This window comes from Syngnathus leptorhynchus, chromosome 22, assembly GCF_054491065.1.
Source record: "Syngnathus leptorhynchus isolate UIUO chromosome 22, UIUO_Slep, whole genome shotgun sequence".
Taxonomy (NCBI): domain Eukaryota; kingdom Metazoa; phylum Chordata; class Actinopteri; order Syngnathiformes; family Syngnathidae; genus Syngnathus; species Syngnathus leptorhynchus.
In genome coordinates this window covers 5,025,811-5,053,775 of record NC_141216.1, presented here as the reverse complement: position 1 = coordinate 5,053,775, position 27,965 = coordinate 5,025,811, and the positions used below count along the sequence as shown (strand labels likewise).

At 44.4% G+C, this 27,965-nt stretch overlaps 1 protein-coding gene across 3 annotated transcripts; it reads left to right on the top strand.

Moving 5' to 3' along the window:
- Positions 1-1,422: 1,422 nt before the first annotated feature.
- Positions 1,423-27,809, top strand: fam20cb (FAM20C golgi associated secretory pathway kinase b). Of its 3 annotated transcripts, none has more exons than XM_085904172.1 (12): positions 1,423-2,597; positions 3,281-3,456; positions 5,088-5,166; positions 20,993-21,085; positions 24,388-24,503; positions 24,978-25,158; positions 25,252-25,361; positions 25,455-25,536; positions 25,745-25,804; positions 25,882-26,032; positions 26,173-26,279; positions 26,346-27,809. In XM_085904172.1, the coding sequence occupies exons 1-12, from the start codon at positions 2,089-2,091 to the stop codon at positions 26,395-26,397; spliced, it is 1,716 nt and encodes a 571-aa protein (XP_085760298.1). In that variant the 5' UTR covers positions 1,423-2,088; the 3' UTR covers positions 26,398-27,809. The 3 variants fall into 3 exon arrangements, with proteins under 3 accessions (XP_085760298.1, XP_085760297.1, XP_085760299.1); XM_085904171.1 differs by having other exon boundaries at positions 1,423-2,600; XM_085904173.1 differs by having other exon boundaries at positions 1,424-2,600; positions 26,173-27,809.
- Positions 27,810-27,965: the final 156 nt, after the last annotated feature.

Here is a 27,965-nt window from a genome sequence, read left to right as displayed (position 1 = left end):
ATCAGTCGGGGGCCTTGTGAGGAACCGCTGACCCATCGACCGCCGTGATCCATGGCTGACTGACATCAATAGACATTCATCAGGGATTGTTTCAGCTCAGGCCACACAGCCTGGCGGCGGCCGCGGCGTGAGGAAAAGCAACAAGCGTCACTTTGTCCTCCACGTTGACACCGAACACCGTGACCAGGGGAAGTGGTCCGGTGCTGGAAAGTAGACGCCGGGTATCTTCACATGGATAGAAAGGAATGGCGAGAGGCTATGTTCAGCTTGTGCCTCATTAGCATTCCCAACCACTGTTTTGCTCTTAAGTCATCTCTATTTTTCTCCCTTATGAATGAACAACCTCCACTCTCTTAGGCCCGCTTCAATTAGAAGATAATCTAAGACGTAATCACAAACGGAATGATAGCTCGCTCACGTCGCATTCCACGTTCTCCTCTCCTGCTGAGTTAAAGCCGCGAGTAGAGCCAGAACACGCTACCAATTAGCCTTAAAAAGACGATTGTATTTGATGATACATTTCTTTGCTTGGGTAGATTGGTGCCACCTCAGTCAAACATGCAGGGTGACTCCAGGTGAAAGACTTTTTCATGTTGCTTAGCTGCTCCCTGCCCAAAGCAAACACGGTGACTCAGCATTTCGCCGTGATGCCGCACGCAAATGGAATAATATGCCAGCATCTTGAATTGTGCATTGAATGACTTTGTGTTCATTTTTTTTTTAAACCATTGTATTGTGTATAAAATACGATTATTTCTCAAATGGATTCTCAGTTATTTTGTCACGGGAATGAATCTCTTTCTTTGATGTTTTCGAGCAAAAAAAACAGAAGTCTTCCATCTTTTCGAGCTACTGAAGCAGAGATGGGGAGTGGTTGCGGTGACTGATGCGCTCCTTAATATGGCTTGCCTAATGTTTCATTGATGGACCGACTTGTCTCCATGGAGGCATTTCGAAGGGATTCCAGTAGATGAATTTCATGTGGCCAATAAAAAAAATATAAAAAAAATGCCGCACTGTAAATGAGCCAGGCTAAATATTGGCCAGTGAAAAGACGCCCTCTTCTTGCACGGTCAGGATGTGCAAGTTATTCCGAGAGGAGCACAGAGAATCATTTATGTCTCTCTCTCTCTCTCTCTCTCTCTCTCTCTCTCTCTCTCTCTCTCTCTCTCTCTCTCTCTCTCTCTCTCTCTCTCTCTCTCTCTCTCTCTCTCTCTCTCTCTCTCTCTCTCTCTCTTTCTCTCCCTCGCTGTATCTGAGTTCAGCCAATCTGCGCGCAGTGACGCACAGAGAAAGGCTGGATTTTGCCTCGACTTCCACTCACCATCATATTTAATGCACCCGCCCAGATGCTCACTTGTTTCAAGGCGTGCTTCTTTCTCTTCTAGCTTCTCCAGCTGCACGCCCTGAAGGTGTCCCGCTCCCTCCCTCCCTCCCTCCCTCGTCTTGTTACCTGTGCAAACAGGACCGCCTCCGTTGAGAATTGTCAACCCGGAGAGCTGATTTTCGATTTTGGGGAGAAGTGCGCGTCGAACACTTACGGGGACTTTTCCGTGTATTTTTTATTTTTAAAGCTCGACAGCGAAGATCCGAGCTTTTGGTTGTGTGCGTGGTGTTTTTTTTTTTTTTTTTGGGGTTGTTGTTTTTTTTCCCCGCCGCGCGGACGTTGGACTCATGCGCGACTCCGGACCTCCGCGTTTAACGGATCCATATTAGGTTCCGCTTTTTGGCCTCTTTGGAAAGCGGCCGTGTGACGACGATGTGGCTTGCGCAAATCGACCGTTGGTCTGAACCCGGTCGACCTGGATGCGCGTTGATGAACCTTTAAATAATCTGCACAAAGCTTGGGGGGGGGGAAAAGAAAAGGGGGAGAAAAAAAAAAAAACAGGAGTCTGATGCTGAAGCCACAACGCTTGAACACTGAATCCTCTACTCAAGACGGCAAGTGAAGATGGGTCATTGGTGTTTAATGTTTATTTCATTAGACTGGCATCCAGTCTAATTAACATCATCAGTGATGTAGTCAGCCTGTGCATCTGCGTGCTCATCATCTGCAGTAAATACTCACATCTGCTCAAAAGGGAGACCATGAAGATGATCCTCCTGCGGAAATTCCGGGTTTTGATCCTTATGGTGTTCCTGGTGGCCTGCTCCATGCACATCATGATCGACTTGCTGCCCAAGCTGGAGAGGCAAGGCGTGGGAGGTTGCTCCTGCTCGCACACGCCCAGCGAGGAGCCTCGGAGCTGGGCCAAGCAAGGCTGGCCCAACAAGCACACCTTGCGCATCCTGCAGGACTTCAGCAACGAGCCCAGCACCTCCAACGTCTCGTCCCATTCCCTGGAAAAGGGCCTCGCTGCGGGAGACAAGTCTCAAGGCTTCAAGAGGCTGGAGAATTACGCTCAGCGTGGGGACAGGAAACGACAGTTCATTCAGGACACGACAGTCAGCAAGAACACGCCGGCCAAGGGTTCAAGGCTGGCTGCCCTCTATGAGCACCCTTTGTATAAAAGGTCCTCGCCTCCGCTCACAGATGAGGACACGCTGTTCAACGTCAACGCGGACATCCGATTTGACCCCAAAGCAGCAGAGCAGGAGTGGTATTCTTTTATTTTTTGTTTAAATAATCAGCAGTCCTTATTGAGGTCTGCCTTGCAATTCTGAGGTTCAGCGTTCGAATCTCAACCCCAGCCTTCCTGTTTGGAGTTAGCATGCTTTCTTCGGGTACTCTGGGTTCCTTGCAGGTTCCTCAAACATGAGTACAAAGCCAAAACTAAAAGAACAAATCCGAAAAAAATGACACTGTCGAGATTTGATTTATTCAATTTGGTTTCGTCGAGTAAATGCTAATGCTCATCTGGATCCAGATACATTTTTTAAGTGGGCTATCTTTATCCAGATGATTTTATTTCATACAACCACTTGGCAAAATAAAATTGAGCAAACTCAACACAATTTTTATTTTCATTGTCGCACAAAAGATGAAGTACACGTAAGTGGACCGCATAAATGATGTGATGGGCGTTATCTGGCCCCCGTGCTTTAGGTTGGAGACCAATGTCTATAGGTGTAAATGATTGTCTCCAGTTTACCTGTAAATCTACCTGTGCATCAGAAGACTTGAATATTTGGAAAAGAGTCTTGGGAAAATATAATCTCTCACCTGACTGCTATTTTACACCATTGACACGACTTCAACTCGAGTTATTGCCACGCAACCGCACGGGTTTGCATCTGTGCAGCACCTGTCAAAAATATAACTGTCAACCTTCTCACGCAGGAATGCCGACGGCAATCCCGAAGAATTCAGTCCCACTGGAGAACTGACGGCCGACTCCTATCCCAATTGGCTGCGCTTCCACATAGGAATTAATCGTTACGAGCTCTACTCCCGACATAACCCCGTCATTGACGCGCTGCTCAAGGATCTCGTCAACCAGAGGATCACCAGCGTGGGTGAGTCGGGGGGCTTCCCGCTTGTGTTTCACATATTTTGGGGAGGGGTCACTTTGCTGCTGGGGTGACAAATGCTTTTTTTTTTTTTTGAATTAACAAGCGTGATGTAAATCTGAGAGCTGGAAAGCCTCCGACTGTGAGTGAAAATAGACACCTGACAGAACTGTTTTTTTTTTTTTTTTTTTTTTTTTCAAATTCTTCCTGTTTGGCTCAGTTCAGTTCCCAAATTCCAGAAGTGCTTCTCGCCTCAGGGTCGCTCATGTTGCAGTCACTCTTAAAGGAGGATTGCACCATTTCTGCCTTTAAGAAAGCCCCAAGAAGCCTTTAGCCAAGATGAAGAACCTACCTGGGAGTGTTACAAAAGAAACATTCCTGAACTTCTTGGAGATTTGCATCATTTCCTCTCCCTCTTACTTTCAAACTCTCCGCCTGGGTGGATCGAGGCAGGCGCACTCTAGCCAGTTAAATACATGGTGACTCAGTAATTACAGAGCCGTGACACAGGCTCAGGGCATAACACCAACACAAGCCAACAGCGCTGGGTTATTATCTCAACTTCAGGCAAGCAGTGCTTGCATGGAGTCGACACCAACAAGTTCTTTTTCATTAGCGGCGACTGAGCCAAGGCAGCAAATATTCCAGTCTATCGCCTTTTTATTAACTGCCAATTATACGATTGGTCCGAGCGTAAACGAATAAGTTAGCAGCGGAATCACAACAAACTGTTCACTTTTAACGGCGCAGGTATCATTTGAAATCGATTTGGAACGCAATGGTTCAAAAGTCTATAAACCCCTGTTTGAAAGCACGATAAATCAAAACTATCCACGGTTAACGTGATCTACAAACTGTTCAGCGCGAGAGAAAAAAAAAAAAATATTACCTGACATTTGAACAGGGGTGTGTAGACTTTTTCTATCCACTATATCATGTACTGTATCTCATCCTTAACTGTCAGACAAATATATAGAGGACGGGCTTATTTTGAAAGTCCTCGAGCTGGTAGCCTCGGGTGCCTTTTATTATGCGCTGTCATGTTTTGAGGGGGGGGGGGGGGGGGGGGGACATGAGGTAGAGGAGGCTGATTAGGAACATGAAGAACGAGAGGACGTCAGCGGCTAAAAGGCCAAAGCCAACAATGGAGAAATATTTGTAGATTGACACGTGTATTGTGTTGTGATGCAGCTTTGGAGCTATTAAATGATGTAAACAGGCATTGCTCCTACTTTGTTAAAGCGTCAAACATTAGCGGAAAGCCCGGCGGGCACAAATGCGTACTTCCTCTTATCGTGCTTAATAGGTTTATTAAATGTTGTTTCATTTTGGGAGCTTTATGCGAAAAGCTTTTCTCAAAACGGGGGGGGGGGCTTTGGATAATATGGGGCTTAATGGACTTAAGTCATAATTTTGTTTACCTGTTTGCTAAAACAAAATATGATAAAACTCATTGCGTGAGTATATTCATTAGCGCTTTGTTGATAGCTAGCTTGTCGAGTCATGTCTATAATTTGAATACGCAAGCCAGTGTTGTCATTTTAATTCACAATATCATTTTGTCCCTTCAGAAAATATTCTTGCATTCTATGAACCGGTTTTTATTTGTATTTTTTTTTTTTTTTTTACTCCAACAGCGATGAAATCTGGAGGCACCCAACTCAAGCTCATTATGACCTTCCAGAACTACGGACAGGCGCTCTTCAAGCCCATGAAGTAGGATAATTTTTCATTCTTATTACTTGTCATATGATATTTTAAATCTTGTTATGAAATTGGACTATGATTGTAGTCATATTCGGATATTGTTTTTTTGTCGTCATGACTCTTTCTATTCCGTTCCTAATGTCGCCGCGTTAAAAGCTAGTTCCAACTCCAACTGATCAATACAGCCTTGTTAATTGGAAAGAAGCCATTTCATGCACTTAAGATCAACATTTTGCCCTTATAGTCATGCTCCAAAAACAAATTAAGGCTTGTAACTTACTGTAACTAAGTGCTTCTGAAAATGCTTCTAAGAAAGACAAAGCCCAAATTAATATGCCGAAGATCCGGTGTGCCTTAAAGAGCTGCTCACGCCAAGCCTTGGATTGACTCTTAAAGCCAATAAAAAAAAAGTCGCTGAGAGAAACGACTTGACGTGATCTCGCAATCCGCAAACCGTGATGGACAATTTAACGGCTGCTTTTTAGCGCTGGTGCCAAATAATAAGTGTACCTTTTTGGCTTAGCCTCCAGTCGGTCCATACCGTTTGCGTTCATATTTCATTTATCGGTCCAAGCACTTAAAAAAAGGAATTCAGGAACACAGTTTGTAATTTTTTTTTTTTTTTAATTGATGAAACGGGGGGCTCCCCTGCACAGCCGGGTGGCTTAACTTGTTGAGATAAGCAAAGCCCACCCGCTGCTAGCATGTTGTATGAAATCACGCCGCAGTGTCGTATTTGGATGATAACGCATCCCGAGAGAAGTAGCGCTTTGCTTCTAATCCTTCCTCAATTCATGGATTTAAATGTCACCCATCTTTTGTTATGCCGATTGTAATTTAATTGCCGGTTAATGACGTTCTAATATTTGGCCCCGGCTTGTCAGCATCCGAGCGAGGTTAAGCGCGCACTCGATAGGTAGACGTTTCTCAGACGATTGTAATTACCGCTTCGGTCTTTTGTCAAGCTTGAAAATCATACTGACGGGCCTGGATGACGAGAAGCGGAAGAGGGGGAATTGTAAAAAAAATACATTTATGACAATGAGGCGCTCTACAGACGCTAGCCAGTTGAGCTACGATGGAGGTCAATGTCAGATTTGCACACACACCCCCGGGGGCCTCCGACGTCCTCTTTGATTCGACGTGTCACAGAGATCGAGGCCTCGCCCGTGCCCGACAGCCAGGAAGTGGCGCAGGCGTGCGCGAGCTGTCTGGGCAATCATATTGATCCCACCGTCCGTGTCTGTAGACAACAGCTCGCTACTTTACTATCCGCCACCGGCCGCTTTCCTGTGCTCGTTTTTTTTTTTTTCCGTCTGGAAGATTTGGGCTCTAAAACACACATGAAGGAATCAATACATAAGAGTGTGTATTGACACAGGTTGTATTTTATTTACTTCTTTGGAAAAGGCTCCTTTTGTGTGTCCGGGCAAGCTGTGTTTTCATTCCCCGTTTGTTTGCTACAATAGTCAGTCCACACGGATTTCTGCCCATTGTTTTGACTTTGTATCAGCGAAGAGTTGTTTACTTGCGTGAGTAATGTTTCAGGTGTTGGGTTTCTATGACGACAAATCGGAGCTTTTCTGTTTTTTGGCGGGGGAGGCATTCTAGCCGATGATGTCAAAGGGGACTCCACCCTCTGACTTTCTGTCTGCACTCTGCTTTTCCCAAACATCCTACAAACCCAGCTCAGCTCATCTAATAACATTTTCACAACACCAGCAGTCGGGTGGCAACAATTTTGGTCACTTTTTGTGCTTTTAAATCACTCCAGGCGTCTCTTTTCTTTTGCACAACCCAATTAGAGTCAATACTTGAGATGTTAAATTTGGATTGACAAAACCTCTGGGCTCTATGCTGGCTGTTTGCTGGACTATTTTGAGTGACTGCAAATGAGCTGAATCTTCCAAAGGGTGGAGATTGTTTATAAACTATAAAAAAAAAATGTAATAAACTTTGAAAGAATACCACATCGGTTTTTTTGAGACAGTACTTAATACAGATCTCAATCATTGTGCTCCAATTTTATTTTTAGTTCTTCCTGGCTTCTGCTGCTTCACCATTATGGCTTTGTTCCAAAGTTATTTCAAGAGCGTTGATTGTAATATTTACAGTGAAATTAGCATGGGAGCGCACAAAGCCCATTAGATAATGAGTGCAGACGATCGATGACAGGAGGGGGGGAATGATTGACGCAATGATGGTCTTCCGCTCCCTCCCGCTTAATTGTACCGCTTGCCAATCAGCCGGCCCCTCGGTCTCATCCCAATCAATGGGAGTATTCTTACGAGACCCGCCGGCCGGATCTCCCAATGGGCCGATCCATAATTGCGCTGAGTCGGGCTCCCGTGAGTCATCTTTGATTGACACCGTGGGGAGACGGGAGGCGGGGGCTACATAATGTCGTCTGGTTTGTGTCAATAATGTATTGACAAAGGCGTAAATAATAGCCCGGAGGAAACGTCTGTGTTAAATGTGCGATATCCGTGAGAAATACTGGATGTGGCATACGGGAAAATGACGCTGAAGGAAATTTGTCTTCTAGTTTGCTAATGTAAGGGCAAGGGGCCATTGGCGTACAGGAATCAGCAGATGTTCTTGTTCCAGGAGAATGTCGAATTCTGAATAGCAACATTCACTTTGGTTTACTATTAAGCACAGAAGCCCATTGAAAGAAAATGGAGGGAATGTCAATAGCTCACTGAAATTGTTTTGGAAATTATTATGGCATTTTTTACATCAATTTTCTTCCTGAGTGTTTGCAGTCATGTTTTGTGCCCATGCTTTGACTTTGAGTCAGGAAATAAAAGGATGAACCGCCCGGAGACAAGTCATTCAGAGAGGAGGTGACGGCCATTCCATTTTGAACGTCCCAGAGGGGGGGGGGGGGTAGATATAAAGTGCATGTACATCATGCAGCTGCGCTCAACCACATCATAAAGCATTTAAACCTCAGAGCAAATAATTGACAGAACATCAACGACGTCCTTTACATGCCTCACATGATTGAAATTCAGAATTGATGCACCCTTTAAATAACATCCCAAGGTGTCCGTTGTTATTTGCAAATCATGAATTAGTACATTAGTGTGCCACATCCACAACAATGCTGCGTGCGCTGAGTGCATGAATAATCACAGTCAGAATAGCTTGAAAAATACCACGGCAACCAAACCATTCATCCTACTCACAAACAACCGATTGTTTGGTTTCAAACGGTAATTACTGTGCAACGTGTTTAGCGCCACTTAAGAACCCGCATTCAGATATATTTTCACTAGTTTGTGTTAAGTGTTCCATGAGGCGTTTTTCCAAGACTGCCTTTTAAATCGAGTAAGAATAACATGAGTTAAAGGTGCAGAGTGAGCAGCGGCGTGATTATGAAGGATCCAATTGTGCCTTCGGGCTTCATTAGCTGCCTCAACGCGACCGGCCAACCGGACCGCTCTGGTCTGGACTTATAATGTATATAATGAAATAATTCCATTCTTTTCTTTCCCTTTTGGAATTGAACGACTAAAATGAAATGTTCTTCCCTATCTATTAAAATACACTTGAACTTATTCACCGACGTCTATAACCGTCAACGGTAGTGAATGAATTGGACTAAAATGCATTGAGGTGAGTACGATCACACAAGAAGCTTACATCGTGCAATACAACTAAACTACAGTCTAGCGGGAATAGGACAGCTTGTGCCCAAACAAGTCTGCGGCAATAATCTGTTAATGTTCCGCTGGCGTGATGCCATCTCCAGTGTCGAGCAGCCATCGTGATTCATGTAGATAACAGTAAGTCAGAAAGCTTTTGCCCGCTAATGCATTCTAACACACACACACGTCGGCTCCAATCAGTGCTGCTTAGAAGCTCAATCATTAACTTTGACGCAAGTCACTTTTCGCACTCTGTTAGCCAGCACATAAAAAAAAAAAAAAGACTACTTTGACACTCCTCGGCTTGCATTTGTTTAACAAACTAAAATCATCTGCATGGAGAAGGACTCGACGGAAATCCCGCCATTTTTTCGTATTTACGGGCTGATGTGTATCTAACGTGCAGCTCGGGCCTTCCAGGAGCCGGAATGTCTTAACGATGTTATCGCTCAGATGCCCCCTTCAGCTAATTGTTATCAGCGTTCATTCTTCCGTCGGACCAACGATAAGACGCTAAAGCTTCGATATTCCGCGAAAAAATGACCCAGTAAAAAGACATTTTTCAGGTTGGTCTGTTTGAACCAACCTGTTTGCCCTTGCAGCCATGATTGAAAACAATGTTTTTAAGACATGACATATTTTAATACTGTAATTACCGCCTACAAAAAAAAAAAAGTTTCCTGAAATAGCATAAAGCGGCATTGTGAGCAATGTTTTTGTTGTGACGTACTCACGGATTTTCCCCAGGCCTCATAAAAAGCATGTTTGCTCCTTAAATCTATTTTTTTCCTCATTTGGGAGCAAAAAAAAAAACCCGAACCTCTTAATTACACGCATGTTGTAAAAACCCAGTTCATCTTTTGTGCCTGTGTGGGACGGGTTAGCTTTTCAAACGTCTATCAGCTTGTCTCTTGGCTTTAGGGCGAGCTGTCAATCAAAGGCGGCTTTTACCGGCTGTCTGAATGCCGGCGCACTTTGGGAGTTGACGCGCCAGTGGAACGCATCGATTCATTTGGCCCGACCCGACTGAAGAGGTGCTCTCCCTCTTTTTTTTGTACTCCCAAATTCAATCGACAAATAGCAGCTGACTCGCTCACGTGTATTTACTGCACGGAAGCCAAACAGGATATTCATCAGGATAAAGCCATTAGTCAAGAAATGGGACATTTGAATCAACTGATAATAATGCAGATGCTTCCAAAAGCAATTTGTCAAAGGATCAAACAAGACAGATTTAGCGTGGAAATGGTGTTTTTATGTCGCCGCGTTTTTTTTTGTGACGAGGGATCTGAGAGCAGATGGAGGAACATATAAAAACAGATACTATCTTTTATCCTATACCACTGGGGCTGACTGCTTTAGTTTTACAGAAGTATGCAACATTTTATGGTGTGGTGCAATCTGGTGTGCAGCCCGCCACGGTTTCTCTTGTGATCTTCATTCTTTGTGGTTTGGACGCTCCTGTACAACTGTCAGGGAAAGCACCTTTTCCCTGGTTGGGAGGGGTCGGGGAGGGGATAATTAACAAGGACTGCATGTTCCTCATTGTCAGCTTTAATTAGACATCTTAAGGTATTTCATGTGATTTTTTTTTTTTTTACATTTACCTCATTCCTTTAACTTCACCTCTTAGCATCTGGACGCTAGGCCTAATTAGTCCCCTCCCTGGCGCGTCTGCGGCATCTGTTCCACGCCGCCGCGTTCTGCCGAGACGTGATTGAAGTCGAGCGCTTTTACTCGTGTGTCTGCTTATTCCCGCGCGCTTCACTCGCTCCGTCCTGCAAAGACAGAAAGAAGAAAAGATCTACGCAGTCAAAACAAGTGATGCAACCAAGCCCAGATGAGGAGATCGAAAAAAGAAAAAAAGAAAAAAAAAAAAAAGCCACCCGCCATGCACAAGTCTCGGCACGAATGCTTGCCTTGCATCACGAATCACATCGGGAGCACGGCAACTTTATAATAATATACCTTGAAAATGGAGCCCAGTTACCGATGAGTAACTTAGTTCCCTTACTAAAAGTGAAAGTGAGTCATATTTGGAATGAACACTGCAAGTATCGTAAAGTAATCGTAAACACGATTAATTCATCAAATCGGATGTACCTAATATTTGGGTTGGTCATTGCGGCATCTAAAACGAAATAGTGTTTTGAGTCGGTTGGATAAATAAGCTCGTCAACAGAAAACGTTGGCCGTTCATTTCCTCATGACTCAGTCTCCGAGTGAGGGTTTTTGCATTTGTATTTGTGACGGTTTTGCATTTTTATTAAGTCCAACAAATGCCATCGAAATAGTATGCACGGAATTAAAAAAACAACAACCGAGTCGCTGTTTTAAGCGTTTTGGGCCTATAGCATCCCTATACGATCCCCGCAACCCCCCCGTGATTATTAATGTCAGTGCCGTGTGGATAAAGAAAGGATAAAGAAAAGACCATATGTTAGGACTCACCAAAGGATTATGGTTTGTTGTTGTTCGCAAGAAGGAGGGGGAGCGAGGAAATGAGCGAGTCGGAGAGAAAAAGTGACTTGAGCATTGTTAGGCCTGCCGAGGAGAAAGCGGCTTGGCAAAGTGGGCGCGGATTAACGCGCGGCAAGTTAGCGCATCCTTCCCAATATGACGCTCAGCAGCGTGTCCGGCTAGCGGGGGGGGGGGTAATGTTTGTCCGGCGCTTATTCAAATATGAGCTTTGGAACCGAAACAGAAGATGGCCTAGAAAAAAAAAAAAAATGGCCAAGAGTTGAGGGCATTCATGGGAGATGTTCTCTGGTCATTAGATAAGCTAGATTTGTGCACAATGCTAATGGTTACAAAACATACAATATAGCGGAAGCTTGTATCTTAAGTCCCGTCGGAAATCTGTGAAGTTCCAATTCAGACCATCCAAAACGTATTTGCTATTCTAAAATATCAATTATTTGCCCCCCACACCCAATGTATCATTCTTTTAGCCCCCTTTAGCGCCATTCTCAAGCCATGCCTGCGTGAGCTATTTTTAATTGACTATAAAACCTTAATTTGGTGAGAAATGTGTCATTTAATCCTGCCGTAGCACTCCGCTACATACATTATACAACAGGGCCCGGCCAATTAATCGGCCGGACAATTTAATGAGACGATTATGGCCCTTCAAACATTGGCGAAGATCCGCCCGATGAAATACATCGGGAGGAGGAGGAGCAGCCATATTGCTCAGAGCTTATGATACAATATATACAACTCCATCAAATCAATAAAGTCCCCAAATATAGTTGGCTTTTTTTAAATGGCCGTGAGCAGAAATTTGAATCGGCAATGGAAATGAACAAGAGCTAATTTCCCGTTGCTGCAAATAGCCATGATTCATCATCAACACTTCAAACACTTATTGTTTATTGGCAACAGCCATTGCGATAATGGAGATCTTTATCCTGCAATAGGAAACGCTTTGGTTAAAAAAAAAAACATCACCGTGTTAACTCGTCATTTATTAATCAGCTTGAAAATAGACTGTCATGTCTGTCATTTCAAACAATTGGTTAAGTGCTCCTCGGCCTCCTGTGAATACAGCGCAAATGACAAAATGGGTTTAAGATGTATGAAGCTTCCCACTGTGTTATTGCTCGAAACAAAAAAAAAAAGTCTCTTTCCAGTCGCTTTGCAAACACTCGCATGTTCCATGAGGATTATGCTGCTTTCTTTCAGCGGGTAAATGCGTGACTGCACGCAAGTTGTTGTTGCCTGTCGTCTGCTGGGCCAGTTGGCAGTCACGCTCTCCGCCAACTTTTGAAAACTCCATGCCCCCCCCCCCACACCCCTCCCACTTGTCCATAATATTCCAGGCATGTCTCACCCACACGTCAGGCGAACCGAGACTCCTTTTCATCCGTAGAAACGTGAGGGGACTTAAATAGTACAGTATAGACCAAATCCAAATCCTCCCATATCCCGCAACGCCGCTTTCATTTCTTCTCCTCACACATCATCGTGGAAAAATTTTCCAGTTGTAAATTGTCACCGTTGTCACCAAATGTGTTTTTTTCGCTGCTGGTAAAAACCTTCCAAACGGTCCTTATAAATGTTTAACAAGGTCAGATTTGCATTGCGCTTCCATCCACGTTTTACATAACAGAACAACTGATTACATTTTAACGCTGGGATTTTTTTTTTTTTGTGGCTCCTGGTTGGTTTATTTCTGTCTGCATCCATCTCAGTGATGCTCCTGCGCTCCTCGCATCCAGTTTGCCTTCCAGGCCCTCGCCGCGCTCGTCTAACGGCTCCACGCTTTCCCTTTTTTGCCCTCTTTTCCCGTCTTGCTTATCAAGTGCCACGCTTGGCGCGCCCCACCTAACAATTTGCCAAACACGGTCTTACCGCAGGCACTGGCTGAAGTCACTCACGGTTTACCACACCTTGATGTATGTCCTCCCCTTTCTTTTTCCATCCCTATCAAAAAGTCACTTTTGCTTTGAACAAATGTGGCCCTTTCGATCAGACTTTTTTGCGGTAGCCGAGACTTAGTGGCAAAAATTGAGTAGACAGGACATTAAATTTTATTTTGAAATTATTTTTATTTTTTTATAATTATTAAATTAAATTAAACAACTTTTTTTTTAATTCATGAAATAAAATGCAAAAAGTGAAAATTGGCTTCCATGGCAGTTGAATTTTTCTTCATCTTCATTTATCAGCTGTCAGAAATAATCAAGCAACCAAATCCGTCCGGCTTTGATTCCTCTCCGCTCCGAAAGACGTGTTCCGAACATCCCGCGAACGAATGATGTCATCTCGCTGCAATGATGTCGAGGCACTGAGCATCCATTCGGATTTCCTTTTTATCTCGCCCGCAGATACCAGGGGGCACGCTTGCCTGCTATCTAAGGATTACAATGATATGCCGTCATGTATAAACCCCGCGTTTAGGCCACGATGTTTGACATATCGACCTTGACGCAGCATCTCTCGTCTTCAGCGTTGCGCCAAAGGAAGAGTAAGCGAGCTGCTGCTTTTTTTTCTCCCTGCAAGTCAGCAGAATTGCAAAGTAAGTCGAGAAAGAAACTCTTCATATTTTTTTTTAAATTAACTATTTATGCGGGAAGAGAAGACTTGAATATGGAACAGCCCCCCCCCCCCCTTTCCCAAAAGCAGCACACATCTTCCTTTATCTTAATTTGAGCTTCCCCCCATTAGGAAGCAGCCTGCCCGCCGGACCGCCCGCCCGCCGGCGTGGACTAGTTTGCAGGAATAAACATATCAGACTTAGCGGTTATTAACAGAAAGCCCCTTTTGACTCTAATGATGCCCTATTAACAAATTCCCAAATCCACTTACCATCGGCGCCATCTTACTGATTTCTTTGCTTCCCTTTCAAGTCCAAAGCCAGAGGAAATTAGGAAGCTGCATTAGCGACGTGGCGCACTCCTCTTCGTGGAAGCGCCGTCCCGCTCCCGTGGGAGGACCGGGCAGAGGAAATGGTCGGGCATTAATGGCGGGGCGGCTTTGATTACTCTCCTGTCGCTAATGTAGCCAACATGAAAGGGGGAAAATGAGGAGATGGATGACTTTGCGCTCCATATCAAAGGAATTCCGAGGGCATCTTGCACTATGTGCGTCTTTTCTAGCCACAGCCACAAACTGGGCTTCATTTCATCATGTGCTCGGACCAAGAAAGAACCCGGAGTGAAGAAGACATTGAGTCAAATCCAGAGTCGAATGCAAATTGATCGTGGGAGAGTGAAATCATTCTTTTAAAAGGGAGAAGAACAGGGTGTTCCCTCTAATTGACACGCTGTAATTGAGCTTTTTGGGCTCAAGCACGCCAAAACACTGAATGAGCAGAAAAGAATTTTTCTCAATAGCAGACTAAGTTGCTCTAATTTCCAGCCCTGCTTGCCATTTAACGCGCGCGCCAGTCTTTCTCAAGTCTCATCTTTCGCTATCAATTACATCATGCCAGCCAGCCTTAGGTAACATAATTGCCACTTATGCTGCATGATTACTTGATTCCATTCTTGTAATACAATTTCATCATGCGCATTTTCCACCATCAAGCATTCTTTCAACTAGATAAGGTTGCCAAATGCTTTTGTAACGATTGTGAGGCCTTAATAACTTGCGGGCGGGTGCATTTCAAACACATTTTGCCATGCCGCCCATACTGACCCACCCCGGTGGGAGTCTCGGGCCCACGAGAAATTACCTGTCGCCGACTTCCTCTTCCGCCTTGCTTGCTTTGCCATCCCAGAAGTGGATCTGAGTCCCTTCGGGGGGGGGGGCTTTAATGTGACTCGGTTCATTTGATGTGAAGCATGTCCGCCCTGACTGAGCCCACACAATGGCTGCAACCAGCTCACTTTGCTGTGGGAATAAATCTCGGCTGTCGTTTTCTTCGCTTCTGGTGAAATCCTTCTAATTCTATTAGCGTGGACTGTTGGAGAGTGCTCTGATAAGTTTGAATGAAGGCCCACACTGGAGTGGTTCTTTTGGGCTTTGGATGCCATTGGGCTGAATATTTCCTCTAATGTAAAATTTTGGCTCACATCTTCGTGCTTTGATAAAAATTAGGGCTGTAAAAAAAAAAGAAACCAATGGGTCAACGATTTGATCATCCGGCTAATACGCAACCTGCTAATAAATCCGGCGCTCACCGCCGGTGCAAAAGTGCGAATGAGAGAAGGAAGATGGAAAGCGGCGTCGAGCCGCTTGCTCATGAATAATGGAGCGCGCCGGAACTTTCCCATCAGGCTCGGCGACGGCCCGGCATCCTCCTGCGCCATTGTGGTTACGAGCGGATGAAGGCCACTCGCGCAGCGGGAGAAGCAGATAGAACTGCTGAGAAACGGCCCGACGTGTGAGCCAACGAATGAGACGGACGTGCTTTGCGAGCTAAGCCAATCAGCCGAGCAGAGAGCTTGATAATTACCCGTAATTGTTGTTCTAATAGGAAAAAAAAAACCCCAGTAGATATTCATCATGTATGACCTCACCATTTGCTCCAGGTGCACGTAAAGTACTGCGTATGTACGTCACCCGAATTCAGCGGGGGAAATAATGCCAGCTGACCCGCAAAAAAAAAAAAAAAAGGTCCGATACAAAGCCGCACTGGCAGCCTTCCCGCCGCACTGAAGCGCCGCGGGCTGCAGGCATCAAGTGAAAGAAAGATGGGCCATGACAGAGCTGTAAAGCAGCAGCTCTGTATTTAGTTACACACTGGCCGTGCTCATAAGCTTCTGTTGCAGAGACCAAAAAAAAAAAAAAGCCACTTGGAGGTAAAGGCGCATTATAGACGAAGCCGCTTTTTTGTTGTTGTTGTTTTTAGTAATACTCAAGAGGCTGATTTATGTGCCTCGTAATCAATCCTGCCTTAATTATTCATCTTAAGTGTTTAAGCGTCGTAATGTATGCGGGATATCATAAGCATTTTATTTCCTCGACTCTTTACCGAGATGAGCGAATAGACCTCGTGTGAATAGAATACAGTCGGTTTTACCGCTAACTGTACGAGCTAGGTAGTACTTATCGTCATCAATGATGGCAATTGTTTTCTTAACTCCACTCGGATGATTTGCACGCAATTGTATCGCCGCGGTGAAAGCAGCGCACCAGTCAAGAGCGTTCGATGGCGCACTAGAGACGGAGCGCGCGGCATTTGTTGGCACAATGGGGTAAAAAAAAAACAAAAAAAACGTAAAGGCGTCATCAATCTTGTCATCAAAAATCAACATGCTTGTTTATCTGTGACCGCACGAGCACCCTTGCGTGAGTGTGCGCGTGTGGCACAGCCGGAATGAAATTCACCTTTTGGTCCAAGCCGGGTTCTAGTGGACTGCGGTCGATAGATCGATGTGGTGTGGAAGACACACACTCAGCAGAGCCAGAATAGCTCTGGAAAGGCCACAGCAATCAGTCTTAGCCAAGCATGTCCCATAATCATCCCGTAAAGACTGCAACTCTGAATAGAGGCTATTTTTACAAACCGGCACTGGAGACATTTTTGGTAGGAGCAATTAGAAACTGAGCGTGATGATGCAATCATGGTATTTTTTTTAAATTTATTATTATTATTTTTTTCAAACTCAGTCGCAGGCTAGCCTTAAAATAACATATATGGAGGCAGAGGAGGACTGCTTCAACTATGTGGGTTGAGCCAAACCCACAGATTACCGGCTGGTGACTTTGAATGGAAAAAAAAAATGGCCGGCATTCGCCACCACAATGGGTCTTGGTAATAACACCGTTGGGTTGATCTCAACCAATCACTTTGTTTGTGCCTCGGAGGGAAAGAGACTTTGAACGCAAACAACTCTCTTATCCTTTTCAAATGTTTCCATTTGGCACCAAGAGCTTTAAAGTGGATCTGGGGGCCAGGGATGGACGACTTTGCTCTCATGAACCCCAGAAGACCCCAACTGTATTAATTAATAATTCAATGGGATGTACAGAAGCTGGCTTTCCTCGCATGATTCCTCTTATAATTGAATGAACAGATTGAAATTTCTGATGTTGGAAAAAATATATATATATATAATAAATATATATATTTTTTGCATTGAGCGGGAGCAGACCAGTGGCGTTGATGGGATTGGTTTTGAAAACTAAATGGCAGAGATTAGGGTTCATCTTTGCTGCCATACGGCAAAATTCATCATCTCCACACGTGTAATCCACCTCCGCTTTAGAAATGGAGATTAGAAAGCGGTGAGGCCTTTTTTTATGGGGACTTCAATGTATGTGTGTGTGTTTAAGCCATCCTTTTCATCCGCATTTTTCCTCCACGCATCTTGAAAGCATCCGTCCCTACCTGCCTCATCCTTCCTCTTTTGCAACGCTCGGATGGGTTCCAAACCTCCATTTTAATCAAATAGGCCATCTAATTACCGCAGAACTCTTCCTGATTTGCATCTGGGCTTTGATGCATTTGAAAGCAAATAAAAGCCGTCGCATCCCGAGCTTGCCCTGTCACGGTGCTCTTGATGTGCAACCAAAGCAAAAAAAAAAAAAAATTGTTTTAAATAGTCTTGTCATTCATTTAAACCAAGGGCAAGTGTTTTGGCCTTTTTTTCTCTCAACCTATTCTTATCAGATTATCTTGAGATGATGGCTTCATCTTCAAGAACTGTTTATCTACGCTGGGTGTTTTCATTCCAGGCTAGCATGAACAACTGTGTGCGGCTTTGCGCGTACACGCCTCTCCGTCGGGGGGATTAATGCACACAATGACAATACAAATCCATTTAGACGTAGATTAATGGCGCACGCCTCCTCGTCGCCGTCATCTAAAAAGCCTCTCAATAACAATCTACTTGAGCATCCTTCTTCCTCCTCGTCTTACCACATACTGCAGCTCTAATACGAGTGCTGATTTTTATTCTTTTGGTGGCACTCTCTTTTGAAATGGTGGAATAATAAAAGCTTTTTTTTTTTGTCTGCGTGTGTTCCGAGGGTGTTTAGTCAAGATGTCTGCATTTATGCACGCAGTCAGTCGGCCCCTTCGGGAGACAGAGGCTAAACTTAAACTGGATGTTGCATTATTCATCATATTGATACTGTGTTTATTCCGTCTTTATTGTGACGCTTGCTTTTGTCCCAACCACGGGTTCTGTGGCTCATCGCTTTTTGAATGCACCGTATGCATATTTCTTTCTTTCATGATAAGTTGACATTTTTCGCGGGGAAGAATTATTCACCATTTGCAGAACTGCCGTGGTCTTGCCGCATCTAACTGTGACTCGTGAGCGATGTGATAGGAATGGGCTGTCTGTCTGCATAGCAGTCTTGCTTCTGAAGAGGTAATAGAAAATAGAGGCGAAGTACTAGAGGAGCTCTGTAGCGCCCGGGGAGCTCTGACAACCCCAAACTGAAAATCACACACACACCTGGATCACACTGCCAAAGTTATTTCGAAAGCCCCCAGGCTATTGTGATGTATTTTTCTCGTCCCTGTCTGGATCCCGATCGGCGAAATGGAATCTAAAGAAACATCATTCATAATTACCTTTTTTTTTTTTCACTCCATTGTTCCATCATGCTTTGCCTTTCATTTCTTTTTCCCTTCCATTTTTTCCCTCACCTTATGTATAATAATGAGCTTTTCCATTTGGTTGTCTCCCGTTTGCGGCATGATACAGTACCTCGCTCCCTCCCTGTCAAAGATCCTCTCCATCATTCTCGTCCCTCTCCTTGTTTCCTTTCCCCCCCACCTCTCCATCGCTTCCACCTCCGCTCACATAAACCAAATGTCATCTCGACCATGTGCAGACCACTTACTCAAAAACACAATAGCCTGTCACGCCTCCCCATTTGGGCACCAAATCCACACAGCAGACATAAAATTACAGAGCGGCGACACGGCTAAATAGCCGCCACGTACGGTCCGATGCGGAGGCACATCCTGCCTGGCGCGCTCGGCGAGAGCCGTTTAGTCACTTTATCAAATGTCATTGCTTAAAAGGTCAGCCTTCACACAGGCGCAGCTCAAGATAAAACAATAGTCCGCCTCCTCTCATCACCGGCTTCCTCGCTGTGATGATGCTGCGCTATCTTAGCCTCCCATAAATGTAATGCTCACCTGTGCGGAGTCAAAAAATACAGGAACAAATTGAAATTGAAACGGTGGCTTGCGGTTGATACAGTTCCACTCCAGTCCTGTAGGTGGCAGTGTGCTGCACAGAAGTATCAGTAACAGTTTATCATATATATGTACCTGTCTCACATATTCTTGTAGCTACAGAAGATGACCAAAATATTTTTTGTCACATTCCACTAAATTGCGGTTCAGTCCATGTGAAATCTTGCTGCTTTCAAGTCAGTACTTTTTGTGCAGGTAGATTTCACCTCCATTCACCTTTCTCACATTGTGGTGTGTTTGCCGTTCGACCTCCACTCGCTGCTGCGGGGCCCCTCGGACCTTGGAAGCAGAGCCAAGAAAGTGTCCGTCCAAACCGTGTAAACTATGTGTTTACCGGGGGGGGGGGCCTCCCCTGGGGGTCAGCGAGGTCACGCCGGGCACAGTATGTCTCACCTGCCGTCATTGAGCACAGCTCTGATGTTAGGACGGAGAGGCAGCTGTATAGAGGCGCCACATTGTGCATGAATATTTTTTTTTTTTATAAACAATCCTCTGAACAAATTACGCTTGTAAGTCACGGTCTTAAAGCAAAGCGGGTCCAATTTGAGATAAAGAGGAAGCAGCCTTCCTCCGTTTTCCTCCCCAGCTTGTCGCATACGCAAACATTTATGGAGCCGAAACTTTACGATGCGGTCATGCATTTATGTATGTTTCTCTATCATCGTAATGCGGCGGAACTTAGGCGGTGTTGTTTTTAAATTTGTGCTTGTCCCAACTGCCCGCTCTAGAAATAACATTTTCTCATCCACTTGCCTCAGCCGTTCATTGATTGGAAAGTGAACATATGTATGTCATACAGAGCTGTAAATTCTCGCACGGGCACAATGTGTGGAGGAGTTGCAAGGGAAAGAAATGGAGGACTATTGCAAGAATGACTTTGCTTCTGGCCACCATCTTGGTTTAGTTAATGACTGGTGCCGTATGTCAGCTACACAGCTGTGGCGGGCGTGAGCCAGCCAGCCTGGAGAGGAAAGACGAGAAAGGGAGAAGTGGAGCGATGCGAGGTATTAAGTTGTGCACACACAAGTGGAGTAAGCAAAGACGCAATAAAGAAGTGGAGGAGGAAGCGAGAGAGAAGATGCCAAGATATTGCCGAGGCTGCTCATCTTCTTCTGGCAAGTTGAAGAAGAAATGGCAGAGGATGTCAGCCAAATCTTTGCAATTGTTACTTCTGTGCAAGGCATTTATTTTGGTCAATAAAAAAAAAAAACAACAACAGCAAAGCAGAGCTCATAAAGAGAAAATAACTTGTTAGATTTTTACACGTTGACCTACTCCGTTCTGGCTGCTGTTCCATCGACGCTGCCTTTTCAAATCTGAAAAAGGGCTCTTGCCTTTCTTATAAGAGCTTTAGAAGCCCGCTTGTGCACAGGGAAGCAATTTTTCCGCAGGATCAGAGTGGAGCGAGAATAAATACACCAACGGGACACTTTGACCTTGAATCGTCCTCGCTCCTTAAGGGTGTTGATCGAGACGCTTTGATTGCGGCCGGGTTTTATTTCTACAAACGATGAGAATAACACACAGGATTGCATGATTGAATTTCTCATTTACCTTCTTCGATGTCTCCCTTCAGGCAGACTCGAGAACAGGAGACCCCACCGGACTTCTTCTATTTCTCCGACTTTGAGAGACACAACGCCGAGATCGCCGCCTTTCATCTCGACAAGTAAGACGGAGCCAAAGATTCTAGCCTCACATACGAGCGCAAAAAAAAATAATAATAACGATTGAGCAAAATAGCTCGATGCTCTTCCACCAACATGTTGGTGACAAGAAGGTCAAGTGCAATCTCTGGCGCTTTGGGAACATGGAGGTACAATGTCCTGCTTGATGTCCTGCTGCTTTTACTGATTGTTAATCTGCACCTCCTCATGTCAGCTCATTAAGCACCTGGCAGAGAAGATGGCAAAGCTGCACAAAAACTTGATGTGAAGGGCACCTTTGCCTTTGGATTATGATCCTTTATTTTTACATCAAGACCAGAATACTAATGTCGGAATTGCCTTTTTTGGAGCTGTTTCACATCAAGGCGTGAATTAGCATAAAATGATTACAACTACCATCCAAGAATAATTTGAGGAAAGCAAAAATCTCCCTTTGTTTATAGAAACAAAGAAATGACAGTGACATTATTCCAAACTACTTTGGCGTTCTGTTTAGTCCCCCCCCCCCCCCCCCCCCACACACCTTTGTGGTTATTGCTTTATTTCTCCTGATAGCAAACAAGCGTTGAAATTCTTTTCTTCCACTGCGTCGGCTTGCATGAACTTCCAGAGAGAGAAATGTTCGAAATAAATATTTGTTATTATTCCCAGACAATGTGAAAACAGAAAGTGTGTTTTTTGGCAACTAACAAAAAAAAAAGAAAGAAAATCCGCAAATATTTATATTCAAATATGGACACCATCCAAATATGAAGGTTCATGTACACAATGTAACTTAGGAGGGATGTGCTATTTTGCAAAAAAAAATTATAATCCTGACAAATAACCTCGAAAGTCGCGCAAGCCCAGGGTGATGTTTGTAGAGGCATTCCAAAGGCAAACAAATCTCACCAGTGGCGGAGAGCATTCCTTATGTAATGCAGGTTCCAACGACAGTGAAAAGAAGCAGAAGGTCAAGGTCCTCCCGTCTTCTTTTAGTCGCCATTGAATCCTTGCACTGCTTTGATACTTTCACCACCTCCATCAATTTTCTCTCTCATAAAATCGGAGAGGTTGTTTGTCGAACGTGGCCCTCCCTCCCTCCCTCCAACAGCGACTGCATCCTCCTGACTTAGCTAAGCGGCACGCTCCTTGACTCTTCCCGCTCGAGGGTAGCTTTGTGAAAAGATAGCAAGCATCTGCGAGGCTACAAAGCTTTGTAGCGGGACTGCTGGTGTGTGGGTCGTGTGTGTGTCCCCCCCCTCCCCGCTTCCTTTTCCATCGCGGCACAAGACGAGCACGAGGTTACAACACTTGTCCGTTCACATCGTGGCCGGGGCCAAGGAGGGGAGCGGCGTTGGACCCGCTCGCTTCCTTCCTTCCTTCGGGCGCAATGACACACTTGTGCATAAATTGCATTAGCAGCAGCAGCAGCAGCAGCAGCTTTTGTCAACAGTCTGCTACACATCTGGTCCTCTTCTGCACACACTCATCCTGGCAACATATGTGTGTATGTGTGGGTTAAGGGGAAGGGAAGAGGAGGAAACCAAAAAGCATGAAAGGCTCCGTGCCCATTCTAAATATAAGCCAGGGCGGGTTTGCCAAAAGCGGCACTTGATATTTTTTTTTCCTCTTATTTTGTCTGTTCTAAATTAGACCTCGGCTGCGGCTGCTGCTGCTGCTGCTGCCGTTGCAGAGTGAGGCCACACTGCCTCCCAGGGGGCCCGTAGCCACACAGAGTCTCCTTTTTAAAGCCAACGCCGCTTCTCTTATGGGCTACGCTGCCATTAACACACTTCATTATGCGATCGGAGCAGGTACAAAAAGATAAACAAGCACGGATGCCCTACACCCGGTGAATTGGTTATTAGCACACGGATGTGTGTGCTCAAGGACCCCGTTTTGTTTTTACAATGGACAAGTGGGTTCAAAAATAAAGAAAGAAAGAAAGAAAAATGTCAGGAAAAGCTTGCTAGAGCATCTGAGCTTTATTGAATAATTGGAGTTGTTCATCTTAGGTTTGTATATGTTTATTTGCATGGGATTTGACGGGGGTGTGTAAACTTTTTATATCCACTGCATATAAAAATAGCTTTATAAAATGAATTGCTTGACACAAATAACTATTTCTTTTTTATTCATGATGAGTTCATTTCATTTGGATTTTATGAGTAGTTCACATTGCTGCTATTTTTATTCTTATCTGAGCCGTACGTTGCTCGTCCATGTTTTATCAACACACGTGAATGACCAAAAAAAAAAAAAAAAAAGGGCGGGATGCTATTTGCTTTAGCGTGCGTGCAGATCCTGCAGAACAAACACTGCTGTGTGACCATCTGTGCAGCTTAAAGAAACGTGACTGTGTTAGTCTGGGACTTTATTGTATTTGCCACCATGGCCAAGTGGGACAGTACCGTATCAGAACCCACAGATGGCGCTTTATGTACATCTAATGCAAATCATTCCATTGAATTAAATTGCAGATATTTGCCGGTTCTGGCACTTTTGGGCCGTGCCATCGTCTAATCTCCACCATTTTGATACATGATGGTTGTACCTGTATTTTTACAGCTCAAATCTTGAATTGTGTTACTCAACCTCTCATCTGAATTCTTAATAATGAATCATTTGCTTTTTTGAAGTGGTTTGCTACATTGACATTCAGAGCGTAAATAGATCCCTGATTTAAATAAGTGATAGTTTTTATACTGTTGTCTTCTTGATGGGTGATCATCTATTCTGGTCTGGCCTGCCCCAGGCCTTTGTCCATTAGCAGTTGTCAAGGGCTATCAATTGTTAAAGATGCCGTACTGAAGACCACAGATGCATAAAATGGACATTTGGCACGCGCACACACACACACACACACACACACACACACACACACACACACACACACATACACACACACACACACACACACACACACACACACACACACACAGCCAGGGAATACCTCTCTTCTCTTCCTACCACAATACCCCAACCTGCCTTTCCACTTAAACTGTGCCAGCTAAAGGCACACAACCACAAACGCCTTAACGGTCAATGGAGGAATTTACCAGAACGGATGGTGAAGTTGTGTCTTGTTGGATGTTGTGTGTCTGTGTGTGGGCGTGGACTGGAGGTTACAGGCATCTTGTGTGGAATGGAATGGAATGGAATGGTGGCCACACAATGACCGTGGGGTGCTTTGCCTGGTGGCGATGCAGAGCGTGATCTTAGTGCCCCCTGGTGGCCATTATTTTGTTTTGCAATAAGACCATTTTAGTCACTCACGATGCTGATAAGTTAATAATCCTGTGCCTTTTTTGGTTTTATGTAGGATTTTGGACTTCCGTCGCGTCCCTCCCGTGGCTGGCAGACTCGTCAACATGACCAAGGAGATCCGAGATGTCACGCGTGATAAAAAGCTGTGGCGGACATTCTTCATATCACCAGGTAGCCCACACCTCGATTTCCAGTGGAGATGAAGAAAGCAAAGCAACGAATGCAAATGTTTTTAGTATAAAGCTAATTGTGATGCTGAGGACATTCATTAAATGGAGAGCAACTGGAAGCTTGCTTGCTTCAAAGCACAGCACTTAATGAGCTGTGCAACTTTTCGGTCTCGTGCACGTGGGGGCGTCTCATGGGGTTGAATTTACTCACAGTCTCAGCAATTAATACAAGTCATTGAATCCCTCCAGGGGCCATTAATCTTGTCTGAGCGTCCTTCCCCAAAATGTGTGCTGTGAATTCTTAAAGAGCAAAAAGAGTGAAGTCATGAAAAATTGAATTTGACGAGGACTATATATATATATATTCGCTTTTTTTTTTTCTTTCTTCATTATCGTCACTCTATTTTTCTATAGCTTGTGTGTTTAAGCTCTGGCTCCGCCCACATGAGTAATATTTGATGACTTCCTCCCACAGCCAACAATGTGTGCTTCTATGGGGAATGTTCGTACTACTGCTCGACCGAGCACGCCCTGTGCGGCAAGCCCGACCAGATAGAAGGTTCCCTCGCCGCCTTCCTCCCGGACCTCGCCCTCGCTAAGCGCAAAACCTGGAGGAACCCGTGGAGACGTTCCTACCACAAACGCAAGAAGGCAGAGTAAGATCGGCCCTCCTTTCACTTCGTTCATCTTAATGAGAGAAGACACGAGTGAGGGGAAGGAAACAAGAGTTTTGATTCTGTGATGCTCAGATGGGAAGTTGACCCGGACTACTGTGAGGAGGTCAAACAGACTCCGCCCTATGACAGTGGGACAAGACTTCTGGACATAATGGACATGACCATCTTTGACTTTCTTATGGGTCAGTTGGGTATTTTTTTTTCCATTTCAATCATATTGCTTATATAGGTATAAGGTACTCATCGTACTTGCTATTTCCTTTTTATCATGACAGGTAACATGGATCGGCATCATTATGAGACGTTTGAAAAGTTTGGAAACGAGACATTCATCATTCATCTGGACAACGGCAGGGGGTACATTGTTTATAAATCGAATCTCAAAACAGTCCTGACTAATAGAACAGCAGTACTTTGTCGCCATCTTGTGGCATTCATCAACCATTGCAATTTTTTTAGGAAGCATCAGTGATGCTCAATTTGCAATAGTGGAGGAGAAAAACAGCCTCTTCTGTTAGACATTCAAAATTGTGCTAACTTTCCATTCTTGTTTCTTTTCGTGGAGGTTTGGAAAACACTCTCATGATGAGAAGTCCATCCTGGTGCCACTGACACAGTGCTGCCGGTAAAATCGTACTGAGAGCATCCGTGTGTCGTGTGCGCTTCAGCTAATCGCCTGGAATTCATTTTTTTTTTTTGCAGGGTACGCAAGTCCACCCACTTGCGTCTGCAGCTGCTGGCTAAGGAGGAATACAAGCTGTCCACACTGGTGGCAGAATCCCTGATGAGGGATCGTCTCAGCCCCATTCTCATCCAGCCCCACCTGGACGCCATGGACCGCCGCCTTCGCCAAGTCAGCACTTTTTTTTATGTATCGCATCATTAGCTAAATACTTCTCCGAAGGCCAATTCCTACATAGTGTCTATATTAAAAATCGTTTTGTATGACTTTCTAAAAACGACATTGCGGCTCCTGTTTTTTTTTTTTTGCAGGTTCTGCAGGTGCTGGTTGAATGCATTGAAAAGGAGGGCTACAGTTACGTGGTGGAGAACGACCTCCAAGGGAACCAATGGACAGAGCACAGCGGGCCAAGGAGAAGGTAGCTGGATGGAACTTGAGCTCGGAGGTTTTGAATGGCCTCCTGATGCGATGTGAGCGCTTTCAGGCCAAGCTGCCCGCCCGCAGGTCAGTACCGAGTGGACGCAGGGGCAAGGTAGGTTGATCTGGGATCGGGCCGTTATTGAGTTGGACCACGCTGCCGCACCAAGGCTCTTAAAAAAAAAAAAAAAAAAGAAAAAAAAAAAGGCCAAGCCACACTTAAGTGTAGGATAGTTTCACCGCAGTCAGACTGACCCACTGCAGCACTAGCAGACCGTGAAAGTCTCGTAAGAGACGCCTTGTCTTTGTCTCCTCCTGGACCTTGTTTTGAATTCAGTGAATTCTGAGGGACTTGTCGAGATTCTCCAAGCTGACAAATGTGTTTCTATATGTGCTGATGACATCACCAATGTTCAATTTAGTTGTCCTGGAGGAGGAGTTGGTTGTTTTTGTCATCTTAAAGATACAAGTAAGTTGTTTACAGGAAAGGAATTTATCTATTTTATTGCCTGGGGTTGAAATCATTTTAATTGGAGTGCAGGTTAACTCCCAAATTTGTCCATTAATAGTGCCCATAAATGAGAGTATTTATTAAAAACCATATTTATTGTTTGAAAGCCAATAGGTCCAAAAGCAGCCTCAAAAATAACATCATAGTGATGTACTTTCTTATTTGCCCCACAAGAGGGCGGAAGTGCTGCGTGAAAAACAAGCAGTGAAAGAGGTCAGGAACAAACAAAAAAAAGTTTACACTTGAGTTTGTCATTGAACTCCCCCCAACTGCTGTCTCATTTGTATTACCTGTAATCACCAGTCACAAAATTAGGTACACTTGCACATTATAAACTCGCCTTTGTATATCATTTCATGTATTTATTGAACAATTTGCAGTGCTATCAAGCATCTGTTCTAATAAAACACAAATTAAAAACAGAGCATCTTTGTCAAACATCATTTTGGACATATGACAAATTGGATGTAAGTTGACCTAATATTGTGGCCAGTGAGTGTAAATGGTACCAAAAAGCCAATTGTTACACAAGTGGTTTTGTATTATTGTTTCTTTGTAATATACGAGTTGGTGTCCAGATGTTGCTGTACCAGAGAGATTATTTTTCAGGGTGCACATTTCATTCATCAACAACAGCTTTGACGGTCGAGCTAGTGGTTCTGTCACTGGCTCAAATTTAATATATACCATAGGAAAATCTAGTGCCTGTTGCAAGGATAGAAACTTGAATGTCTTGGTTTCATATTACCAAAAGGTTTCAACTCCTCCCGGAGACGAGTAGTGATAAATGGGGAGGTCTTCGTATGAGTGTGTGTGCCCATTCCATCCGTTCTACAAAAGCTTTTCTACAGTCCTGTGTCAATCCATTGTGTGTGTGTGTGCAAGTGTAGGTGAGAGAAGACCCACTGAGAAGATGTTCTTCAAGTTAAAGAAAATATATTTTCATCATCGAGACATTGTTTCTGTGGATTTTTGTTCCTTTTTTTTTGCATCATGGTTAAAGTGCAATAAAACAAAATACGCAAGAATCCAAAGTCTCCCTTTATTTGTTACAAAATTTATACATTGAGGGATACAATACGCATGTACAGTAATTGCCAATTCCTTTCAATTTCCTGGTCATTTTTACAGTCAAATCAATGAAACTGACCAGGAAGCAAGCAGGCTGTAATTGAC